Source organism: Kryptolebias marmoratus, linkage group LG18 (assembly GCF_001649575.2).
Source record: "Kryptolebias marmoratus isolate JLee-2015 linkage group LG18, ASM164957v2, whole genome shotgun sequence".
Taxonomy (NCBI): Eukaryota; Metazoa; Chordata; class Actinopteri; order Cyprinodontiformes; family Rivulidae; genus Kryptolebias; species Kryptolebias marmoratus.
The window spans coordinates 18,358,337-18,369,325 of record NC_051447.1 but is presented as its reverse complement, the minus strand read 5'-3'; the positions used below and the strand labels follow the sequence as shown (position 1 = coordinate 18,369,325).

At 44.1% G+C, this 10,989-nt stretch overlaps 2 protein-coding genes across 5 annotated transcripts in view; one reads left to right on the top strand and one right to left on the bottom strand.

The window, feature by feature from the left end:
• Positions 1-462: 462 nt before the first annotated feature.
• atp23 (ATP23 metallopeptidase and ATP synthase assembly factor homolog) lies at positions 463-5,125 on the bottom strand. 2 transcript variants are annotated; one of them, XM_017441214.3, is made up of 7 exons: positions 4,975-5,125; positions 4,704-4,889; positions 4,533-4,578; positions 3,477-3,558; positions 2,168-2,305; positions 2,005-2,088; positions 1,718-1,921 (listed from the first exon to the last, which is right to left on the bottom strand). In XM_017441214.3, exons 2-7 carry the CDS (start codon positions 4,849-4,851, stop codon positions 1,718-1,720), a joined length of 702 nt encoding a protein of 233 aa, XP_017296703.1. In that variant the 5' UTR covers positions 4,852-4,889; positions 4,975-5,125. The 2 variants fall into 2 exon arrangements, with proteins under 2 accessions (XP_017296704.1, XP_017296703.1); XM_017441215.2 differs by lacking the exon at positions 4,975-5,125 and having other exon boundaries at positions 463-1,921; positions 4,704-4,851.
• Positions 2,198-10,989, top strand: part of rpap3 (RNA polymerase II associated protein 3) — a 10,487-nt gene continuing 1,695 nt past the window's right edge. Inside the window, exons 1-14 of one of the 3 annotated variants that reach the window (XM_017441212.3) lie at positions 2,198-2,329; positions 5,937-6,100; positions 6,180-6,338; positions 6,422-6,532; positions 6,612-6,739; positions 8,113-8,234; positions 8,308-8,378; positions 8,449-8,571; positions 8,651-8,778; positions 8,851-8,972; positions 9,820-9,890; positions 9,993-10,085; positions 10,177-10,367; positions 10,447-10,642. In XM_017441212.3, the coding sequence (XP_017296701.1) occupies positions 5,948-6,100; positions 6,180-6,338; positions 6,422-6,532; positions 6,612-6,739; positions 8,113-8,234; positions 8,308-8,378; positions 8,449-8,571; positions 8,651-8,778; positions 8,851-8,972; positions 9,820-9,890; positions 9,993-10,085; positions 10,177-10,367; positions 10,447-10,642 (1,668 nt within the window). In that variant the 5' untranslated portion in view covers positions 2,198-2,329; positions 5,937-5,947. Of the gene's footprint in view, positions 2,330-5,549; positions 5,721-5,936; positions 6,101-6,179; positions 6,339-6,421; positions 6,533-6,611; positions 6,740-8,112; positions 8,235-8,307; positions 8,379-8,448; positions 8,572-8,650; positions 8,779-8,850; positions 8,973-9,819; positions 9,891-9,992; positions 10,086-10,176; positions 10,368-10,446; positions 10,643-10,989 lie in introns of those variants that run through there. The other 2 variants (XM_017441211.3, XM_037981278.1) reach the window with 2 other exon arrangements.

The window sequence follows — 10,989 nt, the reverse complement described above, 5'->3', positions numbered from 1 at the left end:
CCCCCCCCCCCCCCCCTCCTCCATCAGGGTACCCTGAGGAAGACGGCCGAATGCCTTCTCCAAGTTCACAAAACACATGTAGACCGGCTGAGCAAACTCGCAGGCTCCTCAAGGACCCTAGGAAGGGTAAAGAACTGATCTATGTTCCACGGCAAGGACGGGACCCGCATCGTCAGTTCAATTCAATATGGCTGCCACGGCTAAACAGCCTTAGCAAACACAAAAGTGGCTATAAGTCAGCCAATTTTACAGACTTTTTGAGGTTTGACCAAAATGTGATGTTCATAGTTTAAAACCTTTGGGCCTTTAATTTAAATTAAATTAAAATAATAAAATTAGTTTGATTTGCAGCATAAAAAACAGATTTTATCCACTTTATAAATATCTAAATTTGGTGTCTGCTGGCTCCAAAAGACCAAGATGGCGACCGATGAGTGATGAGTGAGACGCAGACACACGGAATCCAGCTTTAATTCAAATTTAATTTAATTCTGTTCATATTAAATCACAAGCAGCTCTGTTCGCGGGACATCTGTGTGGAGGTCCAGATCCACGCTCGGTACGGCAAACAGCGGCGGACAAAAAGGAAACCTCGGATTTCCTTCCAAGCACCCATTGATCGGTTAAAAGAAACAAAAAAAACTTCTGTGCCTCGGATCTTTTCAAGTGGAACGTTTACGAACAGACAACATCTTACCTGCAGCAGATAGCTCTCTGAACGACGGGGTTTAATTCTGAGCTAACGACGAGCGAAGAGGGTTTCTGGTTTCTTCTGCACGACGTGATTAATAACGTAGCAGCTAGCTGTAGCACTTCCCGCCATACCGTATCACTCATCTAATGCAAAATAAACGGCAAGGTTCAAACTTTTTTGTTTGCATGAACTGCGATTTATTGATTTATTTTAAACTGGAGTTCGACTAGTCCTTCACAATAAGAGTCCCAAAGATAAACACTGAAAATACTGGAGCTCATAAAAACAGCTTTATGATTATTATTATTATTATTAATGTTCTCCAGTAAACTCAAACTGCAGCCTGGCAACAGAAACAAGTTATTTATTTAATAAAACCTATTTTTAAATATAAAGTCACCATAAAACATATTGTGGTTTAAATTAAACATATGGTTTGACGTCTTAGAAGTTCATTTTATAAACACGGAGATCAGTTTGACCTTAAATAAAAGATGGTTTATTCGGAGTTTTGTGGTTGTTTGCTAAAGCTAGCTAGCTGTAGCATTTCCTGTGCAGACTGGAGACACTTCCTGCAGGATTACCAACATTTCTGCTGCAGTAACCATGAAGTGCAACGCTGACGGCAGCACAAAGGTTTCTCGAGATTAGAGAACTAGCCTGTAGCTCGTCAACCTGTCAGATCGAAAGCGTTTTTTCCAAACTGAGGTCATTTAAAGCGATACCTGCAACAGGTAAGATGTTAACCGCTCATAACCTTTCCAAAGAACCTCACCTTTGAGTCAAATCCTTTTTTATTCCTCTTTAAATCTTTCAGCTTCGTTCACCTCTGTTCCGCTTCAGCGCCACTTTTTAACGTACAGAGGCGGAAAAAACAGAAGTTGATCCACCGCCGAAACACTGAGCTGCCTCCGTTTGGTCTGCGTGAAATCAGAGGCAACCAACGTGTGAAAGGAGCGTCCAAAGGGATCCGGTCGAGGCTCGCGTCGCGCTTCCAGGACGGCGCCCGCAACGTGTCGAGCGCTACAGGTTCGTGTAATAGCGGTCCCTGTTCGTGTACTCCCTGTAGGCAAACGCCGCATCCTTCTTGCTGTGCGGGATTCGCCCAAAAGGAGCGTGGTCGTTAAAACACGACTCGAAGACCTCATCCACGATTTTCCTCGCCTCCTCCCGGCTGATTTTCCTCACCGCCAAGATGGAGCGCAAGGCGCGGTCCCGGACGCATTCCTGTTCGAGAAGAAGTTCGGTTTTAAACTGACGGCAGGGAGCTGAAGTCAAACCCCACCCCCCGCCCCCCTGATTTTAAATACCTGGTGGTGCTGCTTCAGGCCGAAGTTGAACCTGCTGAGCTCGTTGGTGAAGGCGCAGTCTCCACTGAGGTTAGCGGCTCGGATCTGAAGGAAACCAAAAGATTCAGACGGGAAATGTCCTCGCCACGAGCGTTTCCAAGATGTCAAACAAACCGCTGAGCACCTCAGAACAAGCCAGGTGCCTGAAGTTGTCGAACCAGTCCACGTGGGCGCGGCAGTGGTCGAAGGCGTGGATGAGCTCGTGCGTCACCACTCGGTTCATGTGGGACTGCTGGTGGATGTTGTTCTGACACAGAACGATCTGCGGAACCAAAACAGCGCCGAGGTGAGGAGGAGAACGTGGGCCGGACGAGAGGCTGAAACGCAGCTGCGGCTAGCTAAAGGAAGCAGCGGCTAGCTAAAGGAAGCAGCGGCTAGCTAAAGGAAGCAGCGGCTAGCTAAAGGAAGCAGCGGCTAGCTAAAGGAAGCTGCGGCTAGCTAAAGGAAGCAGCGGCTAGCTAAAGGAAGCTGCGGCTAGCTAAAGGAAGCAGTGGCTAGCTAAAGGAATCAGCGGCTAGCTAAAGGAAGCTGCGGCTAGCTAAAGGAAGCAGCTGCTAGCTAAAGGAAGCAGCGGCTAGCTCAAAGCCAGAAGGAGCTAAACAACGGAAAGTAAAAAAAAGGAAGCTAAAGGAAGTAAAACAGCTAGAAACTTAAAGAGTTAAAGTGTTGCTAGCAGAAGTAGCAGATTAGCTAAAAACTAAAAGATGAAAAATGCTGGCTAAAAGCTCACAGTAGCAAATGCTAACTACAAGCTAAAAGTAGCAAAATATTAGCTAGTAGCTCAAAATAACAAAAAATTAACTAAAAGTAGCAAATAGCAAGCTAAAATGAGCTAAACTTTAGCTAAATGTAGCAAACAGGCATTCTAAAGGTATAAGTAGCAAAAGGTAAGCTAAATGTTAAAAGTAGCAAGAGGAAAGCTAAAGGCTAACATTAAAAAACTTAGCTAGAAGCTAAAAGTAGCAAAAGACCAGTTAAAAGTTAAAATTGCAAAAACTTAGCTAAAAACCAAAATGAGCAAACCCTTAGCTAAAAAGTGGCAAACAGGCAAGCTAAAAGTATAACTAGCAAAAAAACATCTAAAAGCTGAAAGTAGCAAGACCTTAATTAAAAGAAAGAAACTGCAAACTAAAAGGTAAAAGTAGCAAAACAAGCTAAAAATAGGACAATGTTAACCAGAAGCTTAAAATAAAAAAGGCTAGCTAAAGTAGCAAAACATTAAGCTAAAGGTTTAACCTTTGAGCAGCAAGAGTTTTTAAAGCTGAAGATGTCTTAATGCACTTCTATGGTGAAAACATTTTTAAACAAAGTTAATTTTTTATTACAGTATAAGAGAAAACCAAAAGTTCCCCAATGAGCTGAATGTTTTGGTTTCTGAATAGCTAAAGCAGCCGAAAGTCTGCAGACAGAGTCAGAACATGACCGTTTCCCACCTGGGAGGAGGCGGCGTCGAAGCCCCCGCTGACCGTCCCGTCGCAGTCCTCGCAGGAGAAATGTCGCCCCTTAAACACTTTGCTGCGTGAAGAAGAAACAAGAGCCGAGATCAGAGCTGAAACAGCTGCAGTTTGAGACCTTCGGCTGATTCTGAGGGAACGAAACCTTCAGCTGAATCTGAGGGAACGAAACCTTCAGCTGTTTCTGAGGGAACGAGGGGTTGAAGCTGAGCGCTGAAAACAGCTGAAACTGAACTGATGGAGCTAAAAGAAGCAGAACGCAACACCACCCAAAAGCTTAAAGTAACAAACAACTAGCTAAAATCTAAAAACTGCAAAAGACAAGCAAATAGCTAAAGGTAACATAAAAATAGCTCAAAGCTAAAAGTAGAAGACCAGTAGCTTAAAACTAAAAGTAGAAAAAGCCCTGCTAAAAGTTAAAGGCAGCATAACAGTAGCTAAAAGTAGCAAAAGTTTTAGCCAAACAGCTAAAAGCTAAAGGTAGCAAAATATTATCTAAAAGTAGCAAAATGCCTGACAAAAGCTAAAGGTATCATAACAGTACCTAAACGTAGCAAAAGGCTAGCTAATAGCTCAAGGTAGAAAAACAATATCTAAAATCTAAAGGTAACAAAACACTAGCTAAAAGTATGAAAATACTAGCTAAAGGTAGCAAAGGGCCTGTTAAAAGCTAAAAGTAGCAAATGGCTAGCTAAAAGAAGCAGAATGGCAGCTAAAAGCTAAAAGTAGCAATATGCAGACAAGTGAAAGTAGCTTAAGAAGACAAAGCTAAAGCCAACGTGCTGAAGCAGATTTTAAAGGGAATAATGTTTTTAAGGATATAAAGAGAACTGAGTATTTCTAAGAGAAAATAGTTGTAAATATATTAATAAATATAAAAGTTACAAACAAACAAAAACTGTAGCTGAATGAGCTGAACATTTAGCTCCATAAACAGCTAAAACAGGACAAAGTCTGCAGAGGTAGTTTGATGATAAAGGCTTTAAATGGGGCGTTCACGGTCAAATTAAAAAGGTGTAAATTGTGGTTTCTTACCATCCTGAGCTCTTCATGGCACTGAGGAGGAGTTTGGCATATGGACCTAAAGAGGCACAAAAAGACAGTTAGCTTAAATATCAGACAACTATATAAGTTAGCCTCCATACTCTGTGCTGATAACGGTTTCACTGACTTCAGGCTAACTGCATTAGCAACATGGATACTCACTAGTTTCCATCGCGAAGTGTAACATGTTCTGACACTTGTGGTTAAATGTGAACTGGCTCTCTCTTATAAACTGCTTCTTGGTCTTTTCCGTCGTTCTGTCCGGGATTATGTCGTAGCCATAGTCCTCGTCTTGTTTAGTCCGGTCCATGGTGCCAAATCTCTACAATCTGTTAGCTAGCTAGCAAGCTAGCAAGAAGCAACAGAGGTCATTGCTGTTTTGAGGATCACGTGGTACTGTAGCTCAAATTGACATATAGTTTTAAACGTTTACCTTAAATCGTTCATATAGAAGGAAAAACGAAATCATGATACATCTTATTGTATACTTTAAAGCGATAAACTGCCAATTTCTTTCCCTGATGAAAGCGTAGTTTTGAAGATCTTCTATTTAATGTGTTCACAGGAAGACAATCACTCTGAGGTGAAGTGTGTGAACCCGAATGTTTAACACCAAACTCACGTGCAGCGCAGTTTCGTGCACTTGTTTAACTTCTTTTAAAACAATTAATTTAGTTACATACAAAATCAATCATTAAATTAGACTAATTGGCGGATGACTGTTACACCTTTCTGTTTCGCTTAGGCGTGCGGAGAAAACTACATCTTCTTAATCATAAACGACCTTTGTCACCGGGTGTATCGTATTCGTTCAGGGAAGACGTTAGCTCGGAGGGAAATTTGGGAACCGATATGTAAAACCCCAAACACGCGTAATGTAGTTCGTAATTTTTCTTTTTTATATATCAGTGAGATGAAAGTAAAATGTTTAAATTAGTTAAGTAAAAAATAGGCGTATAAGTAGGCAAAATAGCAGTTAACTGACACATTTAGAGTTTGTGGCGGAAAATACATCGCTTCTATTATAGACGATCTTTGGTTACGTTACTGGCGCACGTAGCGCAAAGCCTGCTGGTACTACGCTGTCATGGCTCCGAACGTAAACAGAAAGCTGTGAATTTTTTGTTGTAGCGTTTTGTCAAACTTATTCTATTTTTTTACCCATAAAAGAACAGAGAGGTATTTAAAAAAACTTTGGGTAAAGATACAGTTTAACTCGTTTACTTTAATTTGTAAACTTTGCAGCGTTGTTTGCTAACAGGATGCTAGCTAAGCTAGCTGCAGGAGCGTGACAGCGTGATTCTCGCGTTCTCCTCACGGCTAGACTTATAAATATATAAAACAGGAGTACAAGGGTTATAGAATCTGTCCAAAAAACAAATGTCTGTTTGGCAGGAGGAGGTAGCATGTCCGGGGGAAACAAAGCGGTTGAGTTACAGCTTCAGATGAGACAAAACTCGGAGGATCTGCACAGCTTCATGAAGGAGCTGGAGAGCTGGGAGAAAGACATGAAGAAGAAGGATGAGGAGCTGAGGACCGGGGGAGTCCCGGAGGTTCTGGTAGGTCCCAGCTGTGGGAAATAAAGATTTAGATCCCTGTAGCACAGGAGTCAAGGCACTGCGTTTGCGTCTGTTACAGAAAAAACTCCCACCTGTTCGCAACAAGGACTACAAAACAAAGATGAGAGAAAAGAGGAAGAAAAAGGAGCCAGGTGAAGGTGACACAAAACCTGAGGAGCCCAAGAAGGACCCTAGACTGAAATCGTACGACTATCGATCATGGGACAAGTTTGACGTGGTACCTAATAGTTTGCTTCGACATCCTGTAACTTTATTCGTAAAACAAAGAGTCAGATCGTATTTTCTTGCCTTCATTCGTAGGACAAAGCTCTGGATGAAATCGATAAGGAGGGATGTCTCGCCCAGTCGGACGAGTCAGACTCGGAGGACAACGCGGCTGATCAGGAGAAAGCTCTGGCCGAGAAGGAAAAGGTGAACGAAGCAGAAAAGAAGGAGGCGGATTCGGATGCACCAAGTGTTCAACCTGAACTGAAGTGTTTTGTTTTCTCAGGGTAACCAGCTGTTTAAAGACGGGAGGTATGACGACGCCGTCGAGTGTTACACCCGAGGGATGGCCGCCGATCCGTACAACCCCGTGCTTCCCACCAACAGAGCCGCGTCCTTCTTCAGGCTCAAGAAGTACGTCCTAAAAACAATAAGACAAACATAAATACGCCACGATCTCCGGCCGTTTACGTCCTGCCTGAGAGGACAATAAGAAAAACAATAGATTGTCAGTTTGAACAGATTCGTCCAAACATAGCTGAAATGTTGAAAATTGGAACAACGATAAAATAAAAGCTCAGTTTTTGGTTCAAAGAAAAGTTTTATTACAAAATAAACTAGAAAATTAGCATTTTCCGGAAATGTAGTGTGAATTCTGAGTGCTGAAATAGGTAGTAAAAATCTAGCCGTAAGTAGCAAAAGGGTGGCTAAAATCTCAAACCAGCTGTAGGCTAGCTAAAAGGTAAAAGTAGCAGAATAGAAGCAAAAGGCTAGCTAAAGGCTAAAACTTGGCTAAAAGTAGCAGAACTGTAGCAAAATCCTAACAAAAGGCTAAAAGCAACAAAAGGCTAGTTAAGAACTAAAAGTAGCTAAAATATTTAAATGCTAGCTGTAAGCTAAAAGTAGCAAAAGGCTAAATGTAACAAGAAATCTAGCTAAAAATCTCAGAACAGCAGCTAAAAAAAGTAGCAAAAGGCTAAAACTAGTAAAAAAGTCACCAAAAGTAAAAAAAAAAACTTCACTAAAAGAAGCTGAAATGTAGCAAAATCCTAACAAAAAGCTAAAAGTAGCAAAGGACGAGCTAGAAAGCATAAGTAGCAGAAGGGTGGCTAAAATCTAAAACCAGCAGTGGGCTAGCTAAAAGTTCAAAGTAGCAGAACGGGGGCAAAAAGTAGCAAAAACAAAAACAAAAAGCTAAAAGTAACCAAAGGCTAGCTAAACACTTAAAGTAGCAAAATGCTAGCTATTAGCTCAAAATAGAAAAAGGCTGATTTAAAAGCTAAAAATTACAGGACAGTACTTAAAAACTACAACTAGCAAAAGGTTGACTGAAAGTTAAAAGTAGAAGAATGGCACCTCAAAGCTAAAAGTAGTGAAAGGCTAGCTAAGCTAAAAGTATCCAAAGGCTAGCTAAAAGCTAAAAGTAGCAGAATGCTGGTTATAAGCTTAAAATAGCAAAAGGCTAGCAAAAAGCTAAGCACAATAAGCTAACTACTATAAGTAGCAAAAAGTTGACTGAAAGTTAAAAGTAGAACGGTAGCTAAACGCTAAAACTAGCCAAAGGCTAGCTAAAAGCTAAAAGTAGCAGAATGCTGGTTATAAGCTTAAAATAGCAAAAGGCAAGCAAAAAGCTAAGCACAATAAGCTAACTACTATAAGTAGCAAAAGGTTGACTGAAAGTTAACTTAAGTTAACTTAGTTAGGTATGGGAGCTAACAGCTAAAAGTAGCCAAAGGCTAGCTAAAAGCTAAAGCAGCAGAAGGCTCACCTGTCATGCCTCTTTGCAGGTACGCTGTGGCCGAGTCTGACTGTAACCTGGCCATCGCCCTCGACAGCAGCTACCTGAAGGCGTACGCTCGTCGGGGAGCGGCTCGCCTCGCTCTGAAGAATTATCAGCCTGCGTTGGACGGTAAAAAAACCCGAAACGTTTTGTTTTTTAACTTTAGCGCCGTGCGGCGAGAGCTGAACCTGCTTCTGTTCAGACTACGAGACGGTCCTCGCGCTCGATCCCGGGAACCTGGAAGCACAGAACGAAGTGAAGAAAATCAAAGAGGTGGGTGCTGATCCAGGGTCAGATTCAGGCCTTCGTGGTCTTCCATTAACCCGTCTTTCGGCCGCCTCAGGTCCTCGGAGGTCAGGGCGAGGAGGAGCGCCCGGTGGAGGCGCCGCCGCCGCTCCATCCCGATCAGCAGCGACGAGTGGAGGAGCAGCAGAGGAAACAGGAAGCGGTTCTTTACAAAGACAGGGTAGGTGTCGCCGCGTTCTGCCAGCCACCTGACGGCGTTCAGCTCCACCTGCCTACATGTGGTGTTCCTCGCTCCACAGGGGAACGCCTACTTCAAGGAGGGGCAGTACGAGGCGGCTGTGGACTGCTACACAAAAGGCATGGCGGCCGACAGCAGGAACGCCCTCCTCCACGCCAACAGAGCCATGGCCTTCCTCAAGCTGGAGAGGTACGGGCGTCTTCCGTCTCTGTCAGCCGCCGCCTGTCTCACGTCTCACGTCTCGCTCCCGCTGTCCTGCAGGTATCTGGAGGCGGAGGACGACTGCACGGCGGCCATTTCCCTCGATGACTCTTACTCCAAGGCCTTCGCCCGCCGAGGCACAGCCAGGGTGGCTTTAAGGAAGCTGGAGGAGGCCAGAGAAGGTCAGAGGTCAAGCTAATTTCACAGCTTTTAGCTTTTAGCTACATTTAGTTTTAGGCTGCTGTTTTGCTCATTTTAGCCATTTGCTTTCTAAGGTTTTCGGTTTTAGCTGTGGGTTTGTTATTTCTTGCTTTCAGGTACAGTTTTGCAAATGTTGGCTTTTAGCTACTTTTTGCCATTTTTAGCATTTAGCTAGGTGTTTGTTCATTTTAGTTTAGCTCAATAAAGCTACAGTTTTGCTGTCTTTAGTTACTGTTTTGCTTATTTGATTTTTTTTGCCACAATTTTGCTACATTTAGTTTTAAGTTTTAGGTTACTATTTTGCTGATTTTAGCTACGGATTTGTTCATTTTAGCTTGTGTTTAGCTCATTTTAGCTTTAGTTTTGCTGTATTTAGCTTTTAGCTGAGGTTTTGCTAGTTTTAGGTTTTAGCTATGGATTTGTTATTTTTTGCTTTCAGCTACAGTTTTGCTACTTTTAGCTTTTAGCTAATGATTGGCTGATCTTAGCTTTTAGAAACACTTAAGCTACATTTAGTTTTTATGTTACTGTTTCGCTCATTTTAGCTTTTAGCTGCTGTTTTGTTAACTATCTTTAGCTGCTGTTTTGCTAATTTTATTTTTTAGCCACAGGTTGCTACATTTAGCTTTTAGCTATGTGTTTGCTACATTTAGCTTTATGTACTGCTTATTAAGCTCACCTTTGACCGTCTGTTCAGCTCGTTTGTAGCTCTGATTCTTTACCTTTAACATCCCAGTTTCAGCTTCTTTGACAAACTTCGGCTCTTAGTGTCCACGCTGTTACCTTTCAGCTGATTTTCGCCTCCTCTGCTGTTTTTTTGCGCCGCAGATTTTCAGCAGCTGCTAAAACTGGAACCAGGAAATAGACAGGCCCTGACGGAACTCCAGAAGCTCCGGACTGTACGTAAGCCACTCCAGCAGTTGCCGAAACGAGGCGCTGTCACAGCCGAAGGGTTAACGGCTTCGGCTTCTTGTTTTTCTGCTGTGCTCCTCTTGTGTCAGGAGACGAGCTCCGGGGGTCGTCTTCAACCAGAGGACGGGACACGGAGACGAACTGTCCAGCCGGTAGAGAAACCAGAACATCTGCGTTCGGCTGTGAGTCCCAAACCTTTCGGCTGCGGGGGAGGCGGGGTCGGATCGGTTGCCAGATGTTCCTCATTTCCTTCGTTTCTTCCTCGGTTCCCAGAAAGCTCTGAGGAGGATCCGGATCGAGGAGGTCAGCGGGGAGGTCTCCGTGCCGGAGCCGTCGGGGTCCTCAGTCCAGGAAGTGGAGAGGAAGACCGAGGAAGAGTCCTCTCCTCTGTCGACGTCTCCGAGCGCCAAGATGATCAAGATGGAGGAGACGACAGGCCCTGCCTCCTCCCAAACAGCCGAGGAGTAAGGAGGAGTTTTCATGGCGTTAAAATGTGAAAACATTGGTGTCTTCAGGCGAGCCGCTCCTCCCTCTGATCTGCAGACCTCCTGGTGACGATGGACCCACCAGACACCCGGGCCAGGAGGAAACCGAACCGTCGAGCACCTCCTCCCTGACGGAGACGGGCGCGCCTCCTCCTCCTCCTCCTCCTCCTCCTCCTCCCGCCAACGCCTTCCAGCTTGAGTCGGACCTCCGGAAGCTGAGAAACCAGCCGGCGCTGATTTACAGATACCTGCGGGTGAGGAAGGTTAGAAAGATCGTCTTCAACCGAACGAAGATGAAGATCTGATTGATGTGGATCTCCTCCTCTTCCTCCTCCTCCTCCTCCTCCTTATCTTCTCCTCCTCCTCCTCCTCTTCCTCCTCCTCCTCCTCTTCCTTATTTTCTCCTTCTCTTCTCCTCCTCCTCCTCTTCCTCCTCCTCCTTCTCTTCCTCCTCCTCTTCTTCCTCTTCCTCCTCCTCCTCTTCCTCCTCCTCCCTCTCTTCCTCCTCCTCCTCCTCTTCCCCCTCTTCCTCCTCCTCCTCCTCTTCCCCCTCTTCCTCCTCCTCCTCTTCCTCCTCTTCCCCCTCTTCCTCCTCCTCCTC

Excerpts from the sequence above, each read along its gene's own strand:
- atp23 (XM_017441214.3), bottom strand. The coding sequence starts at position 4,851 with ATGGACCGGACTAAACAAGACGAGGACTATGGCTACGACATAATCCCG. Across the intron at positions 3,559-4,532 it reads GCCATGAAGAGCTCAGGATG|CAAAGTGTTTAAGGGGCGAC; the intron begins GTAAGAAACCAC and ends TTCTTCACGCAG. Across the intron at positions 1,922-2,004 it reads GCCTGAAGCAGCACCACCAG|GAATGCGTCCGGGACCGCGC; the intron begins GTATTTAAAATC and ends CTTCTCGAACAG.